Source organism: Liolophura sinensis, chromosome 7, assembly GCF_032854445.1.
Source record: "Liolophura sinensis isolate JHLJ2023 chromosome 7, CUHK_Ljap_v2, whole genome shotgun sequence".
Taxonomy (NCBI): domain Eukaryota; kingdom Metazoa; phylum Mollusca; class Polyplacophora; order Chitonida; family Chitonidae; genus Liolophura; species Liolophura sinensis.
This window is the reverse complement of record NC_088301.1, coordinates 7604691-7624512: the sequence shown is the minus strand read 5'-3', so window position 1 is coordinate 7624512 and position 19822 is coordinate 7604691. Positions and strand designations below refer to the sequence as shown.

The following is a 19822-nucleotide window of genomic DNA, read 5'->3' as shown; positions in this document are numbered from 1 at the left end:
CCTGTATACCTGTTGTTATGCCTTGAAGATCTATGTGTAAATTTATATCGTGTATATAATACATGCGCGTGCCCCTGCCTGCCCCAGTCTCACCTTCACTGAGCACATAGGCCTACATATCCGCGAAAAGCATCGACAAAAAGGGGAAGGCAAGCGTCTTGTATGGTTGATGTACTATTGTGTTTATCTCTGATCATCCCTTCTGTATATGTTAACCTGGAGAAACTATATCTATACCAATCCATCCGTGATTATCCCGGCACGCCAGGCGGGAATAGAAGACTCTACAAGACAGTTTGACCATGAGGCCGAAGAAGTACAAATTCAACCTTGAGGTAAGGACCATTAGTAATTATATCTACAAAGCGCGAGTTCGCAGCGACTCGCACACTGAGAGAAATGCTTTAGCCAACTGAATCGTAAGACCACATAACCAGAATGGCAGTGGTTTCCCCGGACACTCCGGGAATACCAGGAACCGTAATGACCAGGAGCCTCTCACCAGTGCGTGGGAAGGTATGTCAGCAACGTGCGGATGGCCGTGGGTTTTCCCCGGGTTTTCTCCCACCATAATACTGGCCGCCGTCGTATAAGTGAAATATTCTTGAATACGGCGTAAAATACCAATCAAATAAATATATAATTTACAACACATTATAACACGTAAAGAAGGTAGGCCTGGCATATCACGTTTTTATTACATGTACACGCGGATTCAGTTAATGCGCGTTTATTTCAACCTTGGTACGCTATATATGTATTTCAGACAATTTCCTCTACCCGTAAACCTTCCCGGTACCTTAACTGTATAAGAGAAAAATCTTGAGCACTGCGCTAAACACCATTTATTTAAACAAACAATCAGTCAGTCAAGCTTTCAGACAAGATCAGAACACATTAGGCCCATTCGATCAGCAGTAGCGTAAAAAGCATAAATGAAAATAGAAGCGAAGCGTAGTGAAATGCTTGGTCTATAGCACTAGACTATACATTGTGTATAGGACTTAAACCCTGGGGTTCAGAAATGAAAAACATGCCTATAAGACAGTCTAAAAAAATTGCCAATATGTAGTAGGCCGCGGCCGTGGTTTGTATAGAAATATCAGTGAGCAAAAATTTCAGTAAAGCCGATAAGACGAAACTAACATATTTCTGTAATGCAATATAGAAATATAGGAGGTCTTCAGATAAGTCCTTATTATACATATATGTAGGACATTAATGTATTATATGGGATTATAGACCTACATGTATAGATCCTTTCCACCTGGAATCGTGAAAAACCATATATATGTATATTACGTTCTAGTATTTATGTATATAACTATACTTCACGAGTATAAAGGAAAAAGAATTGATATAGGTCAAGATATACTTTAAGTTTAATAGTGGAACCGATCTTTTTATACAGATCCAGGTGAATATGTATTATGCTGCCAATCACAGCATCTAACCAGCTATTTATGCCTTATATACATGTATGTGGTATTCCCCAGTATGTCCGGGTTTAAACGTACCCACATTTAACATAACCCGATACTATGCAGCTCTTTATTTACAAATGGATACAATACTGGCGCGTGTGTTTAAGCACTCGTGACTGACTTAAAGATTTGCACATTACCTGAGAAACTGAACCAAGTATATAGGAAAAACGTGGCATTTCTTTCACCGGCTCAATCTGCCCTATATATAGTGATATTTTACTAAATAGCACGGAAATATATTAAACAGTAATCAATAAAAAGAATGACAAAAACAAAAAAACACAAACAAACAAAAAATAATAATAAAAAGGACGACCATATCTCTCGGAGCTTTTTCATATGTGTAATTGACATTTTTTTTTCAATTTTTTTCAGTGAGCCAGGTTTTTTTTTTACCCATATGAATGAGTACAACAGTCTAGTTTGGGTGCTATTTTATAATTCTCTATAATACCTGGGATGTTGCATTGTTCCTATTTAATATACTCTATGACGATTATTCATGATGGAGTCCCACGCGCCGTCATGTCTTTATATACTCAAATACTTTGAAAAAAACATTACTGACAAATAATCAAAGAACACAGAAAGGTGTTCATAATTAAAGGAAAACAGGTTTATCAATCGACAGACAACAGAAAAAGATTGCCCTGACCGGAATACGTATTTACCACTCATAAGTGTTATTCTTGTTTTAGCAAATTAGCTTATCAATCCAAGAAGCGCTAAGAGATAGCAAACCCAAACTCCTTAATATTTTTCAGCAGGACTGGAATAATTCAAACAAGGGTAGATTTCTGTACTTGGTCATTTCCTCGATCAATATGAAATATTCGCCCAAACTGATCTTGTCTTCCGAATTTTATCCGGGCACCTACCCATAAATTTGTATTTGTTTCGCTTCGCTAACCGCGTTTCTAACCCGTTGCCTCAGGTTTTAACCATATTTAACAAGTCTTTTTTCTTGGTTTACAAATACCTTCTCGACCTCATACTAAAATCAGGCATTTTGCATAAATCGTCTAATTAGGGTGGGTACACGCCATTACAAATTTTACCACCACCGCCACCACCACAGACGCAAATTTGCTTGAGTTATATAAACATTTCCCCATCTTCTATATATATACGTATATGTTATGTGTTTTCATGGTGTGACAGTATAAATGCTTTCCCTCCTCCACCACTGTCAAAATGTTGGATTTAACATTTTTACATATAGGCCTATCATTTCAGCTTTAAGGCAGTGGTAGGTACTGTATAGGATCAGCATACATACGGTGAAAAGCTTAATTCAGGTGTCGGTTTAGGCCACAAAGCTATGAAACTGGTAAAACTCCCTCCAATCTAAAAACGAAGTTTTTTCATCAGGAGAAAGCCCATTGAAAACTACATGTCTCTGAATATATGTTCTATTCTATAAGTCTGAACAAGGTTTTCATTGAATTAAATGATGTCAAATGTATGAATTGCAAAGTGGACTTATGCGCTATGCAGGCGTTACATTACTTTTTAGTCAGCTTCCGGTACCCGGTATTTAATAATGTTTTTCATTTGGTTGGAGTTTTACATCGTATACGAAGGCGACGGCGGCCAGCATTTTTGTATGAGGCAACCGCGGGAACCCACCATTATCCGCATTTTCATTTATTTATTTATTTGATTTGTGTTTTACGCCGTACTCAACAATATTTCATTTATGTAACGTCGGCCAGCATTATACCACCATCTGCAAGTTGCTGGAAGACTTTCACATTTACGATCGGAGAGGAATCCAGCATGAGGGGGAAGTGAATTTACTGCGATCGCATTTGTGAGGGGCTTCTGAGCCCTTGTGGGTAGGGAGGGGTGTGAAGGCTAGAAATTCTTGTGTGTCCGTCATTCCCTCACACCATAGTTGTGTAGGCGTACGTTTTTTTTTAAACGGAGGATCGTATTCGATTGATACCTTGGACAAGGCTACACCTCTATACGACCAACTTGACTATGGCACTTTTGAACTTAAGTAGTTTCTCGCACCTTTTTTCCTTTTTTTAAAAGGCTCGACGTACTAAAATAGAAGTGGTACGTCGCTTAACCATAACAAGTTAGAGATAAAATTTAAATTTTGGATACCTTCAGTTATACGTTCAATTGGCCTTTAACAGTTTTCAGATTTCAGATCACGTTTGAGTGTTGGACTGTTCACACCATTTAATAATTATGACCATGTTTCTTCTTTTGTGGACTTAAACATACACTGTAACAAATTACACTGTGATTTTACAGTGAAAAATGCTGGCACTTTTGTGACCAGTTATTTTCACTGTAGATTTACAAGACCCGCTGTTTAATATTTACACCCAAAGTAGTAGTTTATTTACACATATACCATTGTAAATAATCAGTTAACTCCATTGCAAATTAACAAAATTTACATATCTACCAAGAAAACCAGTGTGCATTTACAACAAAGTGCACTGTAAATGGTCAAACCGCTAGAGTTTTACAGACATTGCTGTAAATACACACCGACTAGAGTAAAATTACACCACATATGTGCAGAATTGCCTTGGAAAATGGGGTAAAATATTTACAACATGATTTACTGTAACAATATGCAGAGGATTGTATTGCTTCTAAATGCGATTTTTTATGAGGACATTGTTGAAGTAATATTTTTCATTTGGGTTACAAGAGATGTTCCAACATCAAAACCTGTGTTGAAATCAGGAGAAATTTCTTATGACGTCAGAGGTTCTAAACACGAGCTATATGGTTCATACCTCCCATCATAGAATTCAAACATTTCAAACATTCAAACAATTTACTGCATTTGATTTTCTTTTACAGAAATATATATACAGCTTTATTCCACTTTAACAAAGCGGTTCAGATCTATTTCCTTTACAGCAGAAAATGATGTTTGTTTTTGCTGCGATGTGGCCCATTTTATGAAGCCCCTCTCTCACCCAGCCTCCCTCACCGATTAACCATTTATACTTGCAAGTTTATAGATAACGTTAACAATGATAATTCCAACATTTTGACAGTGATATAACATAGAAAGTATTTATAATGTTAGGTTTAACACATTATATACCATTTATAGAAAAATTTGTAATAATATACTGTCTTATGTCAAATTAACAACTTTTATGGCGTTGGGTCACTGTCTCAAGGTAAATCTTACTTTATTTGGATGGTTAAAGACTACATTAAATCCCCATGCCATCAAACAAACAAATCTTTAATACAACAGAAGTTCTGTAGTACACACGAAATGAACAAAATGTGCTATCTCAAAACTTGTGTCGCACAAGGCACTTGAAAGGCTGGAGGAATCGTCCTAAGCCTGTTAAGTGCTAAGTGCAACACCTCAGTTTTAAGAACGTCGCACACGGGACTTGGGTTAGGAAGGTCTGTTCGTGGCAACAGGAGACTTCGATTTAGCCCTGCACCTCTCTGGTCCAATGTACATACAGCTGCATGTAAATAATTCAAATGACATTTTAATCTTTTAGATTGTGTTTACTCGTCAACCTGTATAAACAAGTATTGTGTAATGGTGATACTTTCTATATAAACCTAAATTATTTACAACCAAGTAATATGTCAAGCTCACATCTATAACAATCAGAGTATCAGTGACCCCCCCCCCCCAACCCCCGACCGGCCTCCAGAGAGTTATAGTCCTTTACAGTATATACAGTAAAAACGAAATGATAAAATGTTAATTTGATATATATAAGACAGTGTTAAATTACAATTTCAAATCCTTTTGTACAGTGTTATTCTGACCGCCGTCGTATAAGTGAAATATTCTTGAGTGTGGCGTAAAATTTCAAACACGTTACATGGCATATATGTATGTATGCTTGGGTTTATACGACGTACCAAAGAATTTTTCAGTCATATTACGACGAAGAGTCATCCGGTATTGTAATACATATTGTGTGATATTGTGTCTTCTTGTGGCAAGGAGTAGATGGCACCAAAGTGCTGCCTCAACCGAAGTATCATGCCGAAGACGCCAGACATGACACCTTACCCAGTCACATTAGTCTTGACACCGGGCCAGCCAGTCATGTTTCCTTGCTCCAACCTCTCAGTACTGAACCCCAAGCGACGCGGCAGCAAGTATCATTTTGAAAGTATTTGGTATGACCCGACTCGGGTTTGATCCCGGATTCTTCCGACTCCTACATTAGAAGTATATTTGCAGTATCCTGTCACACAGTATATAGCCGTTTAACTAATAATACACAGCATCTGACAGGTTCACTCTATATAGTGATATACGCCCGACCTTCGTCATATCAGAGTCAATGTAAACATCCAAAATACTCAGGCTTGAGTGGAATGTGTCATGAGTAGTAAAAACTTTTTGGCCCGTCAAAATGTTTCCCCGAATATATGTTTTCTTAATTTCTTCATTTCTTACATTCGTCGTCACAAACTTCGTAAATCCGTTCTTTTCAATACAGTTTGTAGCCGCGGTAAGTAGCTCTATGCATAGACCTGTATGTCGTTTTGTCCGTGGGCCGTTTGGTGATTATTGTTGACATCCTATCTTTCATTATTTGTATGTTTGATTGCCGTTTGACTTTGTTATCAATATTATTTCGCTCATATCATCACGGTGACTCCTTGTAGCAGTCCTTGACCTAATATTCTGTCATATTTATAGCGCTTCCTCACTGGAACGCCATGCCGAAGACACCATGCATGCACACACGGTGCTCCGCCCAGTCACATTATACTACCAAAAGTACCGATTGCGAATCTGTGTTTATTTTTCTTTTTTCGTGACATTAGCTATAAATTTAAATGTTATAACTTGAGAAGGTCTTTCAGCAACCTGCGGATGGTCGTGGGTTTCCCCCGGTCTGTGCCCGGTTTCCACCCACCATAATGCTGGCCGCCGTTGTATAAATGACATATTCTTGAGTACGGCGTAAAACATCAATCAAAGACGATTTACGATTTAAGTTTCCAAATGTGATCTTTGATCTTTCTCCGTTACTTTATTCAGCACGTTAACTAAACGTATGCTGGGCTATGTAAAACATCATCTATAAATTATGGTTCCATTTTTTTCTTCTGTCCGTATATATCTAAATAGAAGTTGATTTATGGCTGTTGCATGTATTATATAGGTAAAATGTAGGTTAAGTGGTTTTGGATTAACTGATTACAGGTATGAGTCAACATTTCATGGGTAACGATATATGTCTATGTCATTACCCGGGAAGCAATTCAAAAACCCGTTGTCGCTGTGCATACATGTTTGGTATAATGATGTATACCGTAGAAAGGGATGTGTGGTGCGCAAATAAAGCAAATAGTGACATCGAAGTATGCAGCTGTATCTAATGTCAAGTATATGTCTGAACCGCAAACACATCTACTGGAACGTTTTGAGCCAAATGCAGAAACGAACACGTGAAAGGAAATACGATACCTTCTGCAATGACAAAAGGAATGGACATACCTAGCGCGTGCTATCACGATTAAGATTAAGGAACAAGAAACGAAGGATCTTGATTTAGGCTGTTCCTCTATCTATATATTCGGAGCCGTAAATGTCACATGGTTAGGAAAGAATTGTAAATAGAAAGAGAAAAAAATGACCACGCAACTTTTAAAGTTTCAGCTATGTGTTTTAGTAAAGATCTTGTGCGCACGATTTAATAAAGATCTCGAGAGCACGTGATAATTGACTAATTGACTGAGCCGTTCGCACGACATAGCAATTTTATGTCAAGCTCTCGAAATGTTTATTAAGCCCTGCGCTCGAGAGCACGACATAATTGCTCTAGGAAAGTCGTGCGCACAAGATCTTTATGTAACAAAGATCACCTTGCGCTCGTGCGCGCGAAATGATTGCGCATTTCTATTGGTCAGTTATCTCGTGAGCACGAATTATTAAAAAAAAACATAACTGACACTTTGAAAGGCGTGTGTGTGCGTTTTGTTTCTACTTAAAATTTGTTTCTAACCATGTTCCTTTTAGTGCTTCGTGGATATCTGTCCGTCTGTCATTTACGCTTTGGGGTGCATACATCCACCAAATAGGCCTATTGTCCGATTTTGTCAAAATTCTGTGTCCTCGTTAATTTTGTCGCCTCTTTAAACCTTTGTATAACCCCAGTCCAAATCCAAAAACTAGTCGAATCCCGGCATACGTTTTGGATATTGAATAATTTTCCTTCATTCTGATTGGTTGTTGCTTTTTCTTCTAAAATCTGTTTTAAATATTATCCGATTTTGAATTTCGGCAAATTCATTTTGTGTCCCTTTCCAAAACCACCTTGCTATACATGCATATCTTTGACATGTTTATAGCGTGGAATAAAATCTATCTCACATAGTATGTTTAGTTTTACATTTTGTTGAAAACTGAATCTATAGATACACTAGATACACACTCGTACATTGTTCACGCCGGCGGTGTTTTCATGGTGAACAGGTTATAGTAAGCCTATAGATGACACATAAACGTTCAGGGCCCGTTCTAAACTACTATAGTCCGATATATATATAACCGCTTCGGTGGTCTAATGATTAGAGCGTCCGCCTCGAAGTTGGGAGACCCCGGATCAAACCCAGATCGCGTCATACCAAATACCAGTGAAACGTCATTCCAATGAAATTACCAAGAAATGCTTTATAAGTGTTTCCGATCCGTATATCTGTTCCACTAAATAATCTTAGACTATGAGCTGGCTGAAAACTACCATGACACGTAGACCAATATTGGTTATGATATTAAGATATTGCATGTCAGGAGAAATTCAGATCGCCATGAGCAATTCAGATGGAGTAAACGAAAATAATTAAAAAATAATTTAATACATGCAGAATGCACAAATTTGCAGGAGAATGTTAGAAAACCGCGAATCAGGTTCAAAAATTTGTTTATTGATGATATATCGTTATACCTTTTTTTTTCAATTTTTCTTTTTTAACAGGAAGCAGAATCCAATGGATATGGCACATATTCATCGTTAGAGGTGAGTAGATTGAGTAGGATATGTTTACTTATTAGCCAGGGGTCAACTGCAGGTGGATTATTAAAACACAAAACACCGCACTGTACGACGAGTTCCACTACATACCAGAATTATTATTCATGGGATGTTTAATTGTTCATCAAGTTGCATGAATTTCTCATTAATAACATGTACATGTATGTGAAATTCGGGGAAACCGTATACTGACATTGTATACGTACCTATTCCATACAATGGGATCCAAAGTTTGCCCCCCACCCCCGCCACCGCCACTTTTAACTGACCTATACTTGTTCTCATATGAACACGACCATATGTGCAGAAATTATCAAAAAGTAAATTTCATCTTTCTCACTTCTTAAACGGCGTATTGACGATCTGCCAGCTTTAAACAACCCATATATAGCAAATATAGTTAAAGACGTGCGGGTACAGCATAGAGGGTAAAACCAGAGCAGCAATGACAGTGTGACAGCTGGCAAATGGTCACACGTAACTAGTGGGAATTCGCCGTCGAATTTTTGACCTGGAGCGTCCTTATTGTTTGATGCTTGGGAAACGAATGTCTGATGAATTTTAGCCTATAAATACGAATTTTGACGCATGGATCTATGTACTTTTCTTAGTTCTTTGGTGGTTTGTGTTAAACGTTGTTTTGGGAATTGGCCTTAGAATTATTGACCTGGAGCGTCCTTATTGGTTGACGGCTAGTATACGAATGTCTGTTTTGAGGCATGGATCTATGTACTTTCTTAGTTCTTTGGTGGTTTGTGTTAAACGTTGTTTTGGGAATTGACCTTGCGATTATTGACCTGAAACGCCCTTATTGGTTGACGGCTGGTATACGAATGTCTGTATACGAAACGCTTCTTCATTTCTTTACATATATAGTACGTTCCACTTTTTTTTCATTCAGTTTGTCAATTAATACATATATACGTCTCGGCCTATATTGTTGATAATGTCTCGTGCTTTATAAACAGAAATAAATATTCATATATTTATATGATAAACGTTTTAAATACTGTTTATATATATGTTTATACTGTTAAATATTTATATCTGTAATTGTTTATGGGTTGCGAGATGAAACGAAACTATAACTTACCATGCACCAAAAATATGTTATTAGGCCTACAATCTACAGCATTTCCTTCACATTATATTCTATAATTTGTACATATCTAAATTTATGGTGACATTGAAAAGGAAACATGCAGTCTTAAAAAATCATGGTACGGAGATAAAGTTAGGCCACATACATATACATGTATATCCTGAGGTTAATAAAGATTAGCTTGATTGACCACTTCATAGGCCTACTCATGAACATTTCACATTGGCAACGGTGGCCAACATTATTGTGAGAAGAAACCGGACAGAAACCGTCGGAAAGCGATGTACCACCAGTGTTTAAAAAAACAACAGAGAGAGAGAAAAAAACAGCGAAGAAGTGAATATGACAATGCCATCATATAGGCCTAATTTAGTTATCTAGATGAAAAGCAAATTCATGATGTTATTCATAACCGTTTTGGAGATACATGTACATCTCTGAATAGTGGAACACAGACTTATTAGTTACACACCCCCATCGATTGGGGTATAAAAATGCATGAATACTCCAAATATGCGTACCGGTATTTTAAAGTATGTTTTCGCCTTTCCTTCTTATTTATTGTTTAAATATGTTTTATACTTGCAGGCCTACATACCACGTAGCACCAGGCCAATTTTCCCACGAGTTCGTAAATCAAGTTAATAAGTGAAAAGCCTCTCAGGATAATACCCGTCATGTCTTTCCGATCGTCTTTCTGGTGTTGTTTCCTTGGAATGATGATAGTTGGACTAACTTCTGCAAATAGGCTGTTGTGTGATTTGCGGAACGCTGGTGAAGTTAGAAGACCAACTTGTTCCATGCATACATTTTGCATAGGCTTATTTAGCATGGGATATAAATCACCAAAATGAATAACAATGAGAATTATTATTAGTTAGGGGAGAGTTGTCTAATTCGTTTCAGCATCTTTCAGGCCTATGTATATGAAGATGAAATGGCATGAAGTGCAAAGCAGGCTTTACAATAAGCACATTTTACTTTTTCTTGTTTTAATAGGGCCTCAATGGGGAGCCAAAGACTTCCTGTAACAAACGCTGGGTCATTGGGATTATTGCTGTCATCGTAAGTATCAAATATATACTAGAGTAGCTAAACATTGTCTTGTGAATGTGTAATTAGATCGCTGTCAGTAAGTGCTCTCGATACATGAGATTATGCGGGGGTTCTTGTACTGAACCTTATGCCGTTCTGAGGTTTATTAGACTGGTAACTGCAGGTGTACTTAAAGGTAACGCAAGGTCCTTCGCTAACGCTAAATTAATTAATAAAGTAGTATTTCAGAAATGTTCTAAAAATATTTTAAAAATTCTACACCGCATATCAACAAAATAAATGGCAAACAATCGTCAGTACCTGGACACTCATTTTCGAAATAAATCTGATTTAGCTGTGGAAAAATAATGCAAAGTCACAATATTTTTCTTCAAGCCATGATCTACTCATCCATGGCGGTTTTCTTGCCAGCTCACCCTGACAAGTAACTGCTGCCTCCTGTCCAATTAACATGTACGCATGGTGACACAGGCAGCCGTTCTCAGTTCCCTGCTCATAAATGTGTGGTTCAAAATGCATCAGTTTCACACTTAAACTAACCGTAAAATCCAATTTATTGCATCGATATCTGTCTATCCACTGTAAGAAATCACACTGACAATCGAGAGCTGAAGTTTTTTGACTTGACAGCCAGTTATCAACGTTAGTGATTGGCCAAGTTTATAAGGGTTTCTACAACACGGCTACTTGGAATGAATTGTTCATCATTGTCATATTCTCAATGCTTCATCTTCTCGACTTTCAAAACTTTCAAGAATTTTTTTTACATATTTTTCTATGATAACTGTATCCTGTATCATTTTTTTCTGTGTACATATAGTGATAGACTTTGTGTTCTCTTTAATCTGATGTGCATTCCTCAAAGCAGTATTTCCATGTTGTCTTAAAAGACAACCTTAGTACTGACTTCGAAACACCTCACATACACCTCCACAAGGCCATGCAAACACCTCACATACACCTCCACAAGGCCATGCAAACACCTCACATACACCTCCACAAGGCCATGCAAACACCCCACATACACCTCCACAAGGCCATGCAAACACCTCACATACACCTCCACAAGACAATTCAAACACCTCACATATACCTCCACAAGACCATGCAAACACCTCACATAAAACTTTACAGAACCCACAATCACCTTCAAAAGACCACACATACACCCGTACAAGATCCCACAAACACCTCCAAAAAGACCACGCATACACCTCAGCTACCCTTCTCTTCTAGGCCTTACCACAGGTATACAGTAACACTACATCTACACCTACATGTACATGCTACACCCCAGGTATCCAGCAACACTACACCTCTAGGTCTCACCACAGGTATCCAGCAACACTACACCTCTAGGCCTCACCACAGGTATACAGTAACACTACATCTACATGTATATGCTACACCTCAGGTATACGGCAAATAACATGTTTGAGTGACATTTAGAAGTTGGGAAGGAGGTACACTTGGTAAGTCTTTCTTATTGATGTACAACTTCTTGGTTTGATAACAAATTTTTATTGTGATAATAAGCCAAGGAGTTGTATACCTGTAATGGTTGAAGGATTTCACTACGTGGGTCATACAGGGATTCGAACTCGGGCCTCTGCAGCCGAAGTCCAGCGCTCTACCAACCGAGCTAAAGGGAAATTCCCGCTAGCTACTGCTAGTATAATCACTGGAAAGCTGCTCCCGTTACATATCCATAATAAAGACTTTCCCAATGGTGTACAGCAACACCACACATCTATGTTACACCACAGGTATACAGCAACACTACACATCTGTGTTACACCACAGGTATACAGCAACACCACACGTCTATGTTACACCACAGGTAAAGTTATTTCATACTTTTTAATGATATCTTGAATGCAGTATTTCCATCAACTGTGTTGTCACGCAATTCTTTGCGGGCCTTGCATGTTGGGGTCGTCCCGGAAACACAATTAAGTATTTCAACATTTTTATCAATAATCCTTAGGGCAAACGTTTAACTCCACCCAACCTGCTTTTGTACATCTGACTTATTGTAGGCTTGTCAGGCATCCAGGAAGCTGTTTTGGTTTTCTCTGGGCTCTGTAAACTTTCTCCCCCAAACCCACCCCCGAATAAGTTGATAAGTGACAGAAAATGTTTCTTTTAGTGACTAATTCTTCAAACTAGGGTGTTTATTCAGGCGTATTCTGAAGGCATTATTCTATGTTGACTGATAAAATTATACTTTTTGTGAAGCCATGCAATTCAACCACTGGAGGTTTTGTCTTCAAAAATCAAATTAAAAATGTGCATGAATTGCCCTGAAAGTTGCTCTTTCATATGCAAAAAAGGTTGAGGAGTTAGAGGAGTATGACCTAAAACAGCAAACATCCAGCGCACACACTAAATGTATAATTAAAGGTAATGCCACATTTACTTTCACTTTCCCAGGCTCTGGTAGCCCTGGCATTGGCTATTGGGCTGGGAGTGCATTATGGAAATCAGACAAAAGGCAGTTCCTCGACAGATGGAACTCGGGCAGATGACAGTTCATTGACAGACGAACAGGATAAAGTTACATTGACTGAAACTACAACTGGGATTACTGCTAGACCAACCACTGAGTCATCGACTGGAACAACTACTGAGTCATCGACTGGACCAACTACTGAGTCAGCTACTGCACCAACTACTGGACAGCCCAACAGTGGTGATTGGTTACAAGAGTCATGTGACATACCAGCAGATAGCCAGTGCACAAAAGGGTATAAAATTCTTGGTCATCGTTTCACATGATTTCTTCTTCAACTTTATCAGAAAAACAGAATATTTGTTATCCAATAGTTTGCTTGCAGTAATCGTCACTTTTATTGAGATATCAAAACTTAAGAAATAAATTTATGGTGAATTTTTATTTTCTAAGAAAAAGTCTGAAAGACAGTTTTGATGATTGAAAAGTATGTCAAAAGTATATGTGTGTATACTCTAAGAAGAAGTAGTGAAATTGTCTTTATAGTTTTTCTTGTCTTCTTTGAATTCCAGCTCACAACGTTTGCTGCTGATTTCACTGGATGGATTTAGAGCGGATTATCTCCAGCGAAATGTGACTCCTGTGATTAGCAGGCTAACTCAGTGTGGAGTCCACACCCCTTACTTACGCTCTGTGTTTCCCACCATGACGTTCCCTAACCATTACAGTATAGTTACAGTGAGTCTGTCTTGGTGGAGTTCACACTCCTGACTCATGCTCTGTGTTTCCCACCCTGACGTTCCCTAACCACTACAGTATAGTTACAGTGAGTCTGTCTTGATGGAGTCCACACTCCTGACTCATGCTCTGTTTTTCCCACCCTGACGTTCCCTAACCATTACAGTATAGTTACAGTGAGTCTGTCTTGGTGGAGTTCACACTCCTGACTCATGCTCTGTGTTTCCCATCGTGATATTTCCCAACCATTACAGTATAGTTACAGTAAGTCTGCCTTGATGGAGTCCACACTCCTGACTCATGCTCTATGTTCCTCACCCTGACGTTCCCTAACCATTACAGTATAGTTACAGTGAGTCGGCCTTGGTGGAGTTCACACTCCTGACTCATGCTCTCTGTTTTACATCGTGACAATTCCCAACCATTACAGTATAGTTACAGTGAGTCTGTCTTGGTGGAGTTTATACTCCTTACTTATGCTCTTTTTTCCCCGCCATGACGTTCCGCAACCATTGTAATATAGTTACAGTAAGTCTGTCTTTGTTCCCTGCCATGACGTTCCGTAACCATTGCAGTACAGTTACAGTAATCCTGTCTTTTAGAGTCCGCACTCCTGACTTATGTACTCTGTTCCCCGCCATGACGTATGTTCCCTAACCATTACAATATAGTTACAGTGAGTCTGTTCACACGCCTTACTTATGCTCTTTTCTTCCCGTCATGACGATCCCTAACCATTACAGTATAGTTACAGTAAGTCTGTCTTTGTGGAGTCCACACTCCTCACTTATGCTCTCTGTTCCCCGCCATGACGTTCCCTAACCATTACAGCGTAGGTACAGTGAGTCTGTCTGGATGGAGCCTGCATTCCTTACTTACATGTACGCTCTGTCTTTTCCACCATGATGATTACAGACAATTACTGTTTAGTGACCTGATCGATGCTGTGTCACGACTGATTCCTAAAATATACATGTATATACATGTAAAAGGTTCTCTACTTATGAAGTGAGTTGATAATAAATTGTTTTTAGATAAGGTTTTGATGATAATGGCTTCTTGTTGATGCTGTCTTACCCTGTAAATATTTATAGATGTTTGTTAAATCAACCAGTTACACAACAGAACATTTTGTTCGAAAGGTCATCAGTAGGCAGAAGCAAATGACGTTTTAAAACAAAAATTCAAAAATGTTTTTGTTTATGATATTATTTAAAATAGTGGTGAGTGCCTCAAAAATAAATATTAACTTTCATATTTATATTAACATTAAAATACACAGATGATAGTCACTTTTCATCAGACATTTGCTTTTTCAGCCAGTTTTTGGATGAATGAGCGACATTGTTGTTTCTGTTTCAGGGTTTGTATCCCGAATCAAGTGGCATTGTGGGTAACACGATGTATGATGAAGAGATCGGGGAGCTGTTCAAACTGAGTAGTGACGAAAAGTTGAACCCAGCCTGGTGGAAAGGAGAACCTGTAAGTTTTGTATGGCTTAGCTTGCTAGCACAGCACAGTGACTCAGGAGTCTTTCTCCATTGAGATTGCTGTCAGTGAGCTCATGTTGGCTGCCTAGTCATATGTCAGAATTTCTGCCAGCAACGTGAGGATGTCAGAGGTTTCCTGCCTGGTTTCCTCCGTCACTTGTGCTTGCCGCCATCATATGAAGGAAATATTCTTGAGCTTAGTCTAAAAAATAGGAATAAAATAAGTAAATGTAAGTTTTGTAACATAATATTTTATTGGTGTAAAATATGCAGCAATTTGGTGTTATGCTATACAGGAAACTTAATAATTCTGGTTATTAATAATGACTTATAATAATTAGTAATTCTCATTGAACATTTAACAGCTACTGACAGTTGTATGTCCCTGAATAAAGTGGAAAACTGTTACATTCTAACATCATCATGTGTTGAAAGTTTAATTTGGTATGAGGTAAAAGACTTTACCATTTGGGCAGTGTAAAATCCTCTTCAGAAAGGTCATTTTTGGTAATATTTGCTAAAAGTGAAGGAATTACTTGTTCATATTCTTGAACAGATGAACTTACTTAATGGTAATGACTCACTACATTGTCAAAAGTGAGTTTCATTCAGGCATTGGTGCAAATTATCTGCGAAATATCCTCCTCATATTATCCTCCTTCATTTAAATGTTTTACTGAAGAAAACATGGTCGAATTTATTTTCATCTAACTGTATGGCATCCGCTATAGCCATTATGTTTTTTTTAACAGAATTGTTTGTTTGTAAATTAACTGAGTGTAGGTACGGTCGCTGATAACTGAATTAAACATTTATAAATCAGTCTGACCATTTCTAGTATTTAACTCTAATGGCATGGCCTGACCAAAATTTCCCAATCCTATGACCGGTGGTCCAGTTTAATGTGGATCCCTGTGTCATGTGTTATTAACAGAGTGCTATGTTGGACCGCTTCTATGGCGCATTGGCTAGAGCGTCCACCTCGAATTCCGGAGACCCGGGATCAAACCCAAGTCTGGTCATACCAAAGGCTTGGTAGCACTTGTTGCTGCCTCGCTTGGCACTTAGCACTAAAGCTGCAAGGAAACAGGACTGGTTGATCCCATTGGAACTGGGTAGGGTGCAGTGTGTGGTGTTTTCGGGATGATACTTTAGTGTCAGCAGCACTTTGTCGACATGGACTCATGACCTTCCCACAAGAAGACATAGTATTTGTACACGTACCTGATGATTCTTCGTCATCATACAAGTATAACTCGAATGTTGTTAAATATGATATAAAATCCAAAGCGTATATATATATATATATATATATGTACATGCAGTGTTGTATGTTTCTCCTTTGATTCTTAGATCTGGATCACCGCAAAGAAACAAGGCAAGAAAACAGCTGCCTATTTTTGGGTGGGATCAGACGTTAACATATCAGGTAAGTTAAACAAAATGTGTGACCACCCAAGTTTATAGTCACATCGTATGTGACAGGTGTGTGCTTGGAAACTGTCCAGTTGTCTGGGTCACAAGATGAAGGTATGGAAAAGAACAAGTATGGGACATTACTCTCATTGTGAAAGGAGAACTTATTTAAATCATTCAGCTAAAGGCTTTAAAATTTTAGCCCAAAGTGAAATTACTCATAAGGCTAGCTGTAGATATCCTGTATGTTGTATGGTGTTCCATTGAACATGTGTTTTCAACAAGGTCATTTTGTAAAAAAAAGAGAGTGAAACCTTCGTATCTGATCATTGAGAAATAAAATTTTGAGACAAAATGCTCTTTTGTGGCAGTTTCCTCCATGATCATCTACAGGCATAAGACCATCATGGTTTAAATACTGCATATATTTGACTTATATGAAAATGTCATCCATGACCATGTTCCTCATTATGCCTGGTTGAAAATTAGAGTTCTGTTGATCTTAAAAAGATGTTGTGAGGTTTATTTGAAAGGTGGGTGGTATTCTACTTGAAATTTAAAATGAATAGTTTCAGCACCAAAAGTAATATTGTGTAACATTTATTCAGGTCTAATTCACCATATGTGTTAAATACAGTCCTGTAGATAAATATTTGTATACATAAAAATATTTAGATTTGAGGACTTTTATTTTTTAATTTGCATTGCTATTTGTTTTACGCAGGTATTTACCCTGATACGTGGCATCTGTTTGATTCGTGAGTATTAATGTCAGTAAAGAACACTCAGACATCTGTTTCATTAACAATTAACGTAACTATTCACACTGAAATGGAACAGTTCAAGTTTAATCCTTTTGGGGCCTCTGAATATAAAATAAAACAATATTTAATTGATTGAGTAGAGAAGCTTGTCCTGGAGTTATGGGAGTAGGTAGTGGCTTAAGATGTTTGTGGTATAGGTTTAATCCTGGGTTCATAGTTATCACACGACTTCAGACTTAGGTTATGAAGTCCTTAAAAGTCCAAACTCAGAAAAAGGAAAGGACCCAAATTGTAAGTTTTAAACATTTTAGAGGAAACCATTTTAACTGTAAATGTGTTTGAATTTTGGACTTACTTCTAAGTCTTAAGACGTTTGATAAATACGGGCTCTGGTGTTAGTGAGAGAGAAACAGCTAAGAAATGCCCCTGCTACTTCCGAAACATTCAGAAGACTGATAGCAATCAGGATTCGTCAGGACTTGAAAGCTGTCCATAAGGTGGCTACATATAAACATGTACATGTGCCTGGAGTATGCTTGAGATCAAGGACTGTCTACCAGTTTCATATACATCTGTACATCACTTGTGGGAAAGTTTGTTAGATACTTACCCAATGGCAATGGTTTATTTTAATATAATACTCTAGGCCTAATACTCTGGTTTTCGCCACCAATTAAGTTATGGCCCTCATCTAAGTGAAATACTCTTCAGAACAAACAAATAAATAAATAAATAAATAAATAAATAAATAAATAAATAAATAAATAAATAAATAAATAAATAAATAAATAAATAAATACAAGTAAATAAAATGACATGTTGTGGTATCCTCCGCCCATAATGTTGACTGCTCAGGTCTGTTGTACTATAGAAATCAAATACATATGTATGCATCCGTTAAGTCTTTATTACCGGTTTTCTGTTTTTGGCAATTTATTTCTCATAAAATGTGGTTTCAATTCCATTCTCAGAATGGCATGACTGAAAGTTTTAAGGGTTCTCCTTCCCCCAATGTCCTTGGGGCCTTGGCTGCTAGAAGCTGACAGTGGTGTTCAGTTGTGCGGTCTTGTATGAAGTTTACTGGAGCTAGGCCATTTGCCTTCCACCAAATTGTCACAAGAAGAAAAGTTTGTAGGTAACTCGCCAAAGGTCTCTGGTTTACTCTGTGCATTGGTTTCCTCCACTCTAAAAACTGACAGCCATTGTAAAAGTGAAACATTCTAAAATATGGCATCAAACAACTGTCAAATAAATGAATAAATATTTTATTTGTGTAGATTTGGAAATTTCTATATGATTTGGTTTCACAAACATGTTAACTTTTCATTGGTGTATCCTATGACACTGATATTGACACCCTGCTACGGTTTACTTTTCAGTGATGTCATATGACACCCTTGTTAGCATCGCATTGATGTTTACTTGTCAGCGATGTCATATGACACCTGTATTGACTCTGCATTGACACTTACTTTTCACCGTATTTACACCGTACTGATGTTTACTTTTCAGTGATGTTAGTGTTGACATGTCGCCAGTGTCGACATCGTACTGGTGCTTTCTTTTGTGTGATGTCTTATGACACCTGTATTGACAAAACACTGATGTTTACTTTTCAGTGATGTGTCTATGACACTCATATTGACACTGTGCTGATGTTTACTTTTCAGTGATGTGTATTATGACACCCTTGTTGACGCAGTATCGATATTTACTTTTCAGTGGTGTGTCTTATGACACACATATTGACACTGTACTGATGTTTACTTTTCAGTGATGTGTTCTACGACACTCGTATTGACACTGTGCTGATGTTTACTTTTCAGTGATGTGTATTATGACACCAGTCATGACACCGTATTGGAATTTACTTTTCAGCCGTGTGCCTTATGACACCCGTATTGACACTGTGCTGAACTGGACTTCATCAACTGACCCTGACAAGCCTGACCTCATGCTGACCTACTTCAATGAACCTGACCATAAGGGACATGGTGTTGGACCAAAAGCTGAAGAGGTAAATGTCAAATCTCAACACTGAGAATCCCCCCAGCGCCCACCCTCCACACACACCAACTGTCTCATTCAGTGGCAGGAAATCCATTTTGTGGAGAGGGGGTGGAGGTGGTAGATTGCTAAATATTGGCCAGCTAAGCAACCTGGTACCAGGGTCATGAGGCTATCTTAGAGCAGTATGTAAGTCAGACGTCTGAAAGGCTTAACATTATTGTCCTAAAACTTGAAATACAAATTTTTACTGTAGTACTTGCCATTCATAACATGATTCAAAATTGGCATTAAATTCAA

General features: G+C 38.0%; 1 protein-coding gene and 1 long non-coding RNA gene across 2 annotated transcripts in view; both read left to right on the top strand.

The window, feature by feature from the left end:
- LOC135471965 (uncharacterized) lies at nucleotides 1–13165 on the top strand. The gene is made up of 4 exons (XR_010444487.1): nucleotides 1–335; nucleotides 8441–8482; nucleotides 10599–10664; nucleotides 13089–13165. It is a non-coding gene; the product is annotated as an uncharacterized LOC135471965 (long non-coding RNA).
- The window catches only part of LOC135470602 (uncharacterized), a 60845-nt gene continuing 54187 nt past the window's right edge, over nucleotides 13165–19822 (top strand). Inside the window, exons 1-7 of the mRNA XM_064749638.1 lie at nucleotides 13165–13175; nucleotides 13250–13402; nucleotides 13680–13845; nucleotides 15208–15327; nucleotides 16689–16764; nucleotides 17476–17509; nucleotides 19394–19532. Of these exons, the coding sequence (XP_064605708.1) occupies nucleotides 13165–13175; nucleotides 13250–13402; nucleotides 13680–13845; nucleotides 15208–15327; nucleotides 16689–16764; nucleotides 17476–17509; nucleotides 19394–19532 (699 nt within the window). The remainder of the gene's footprint in view (nucleotides 13176–13249; nucleotides 13403–13679; nucleotides 13846–15207; nucleotides 15328–16688; nucleotides 16765–17475; nucleotides 17510–19393; nucleotides 19533–19822) is intronic.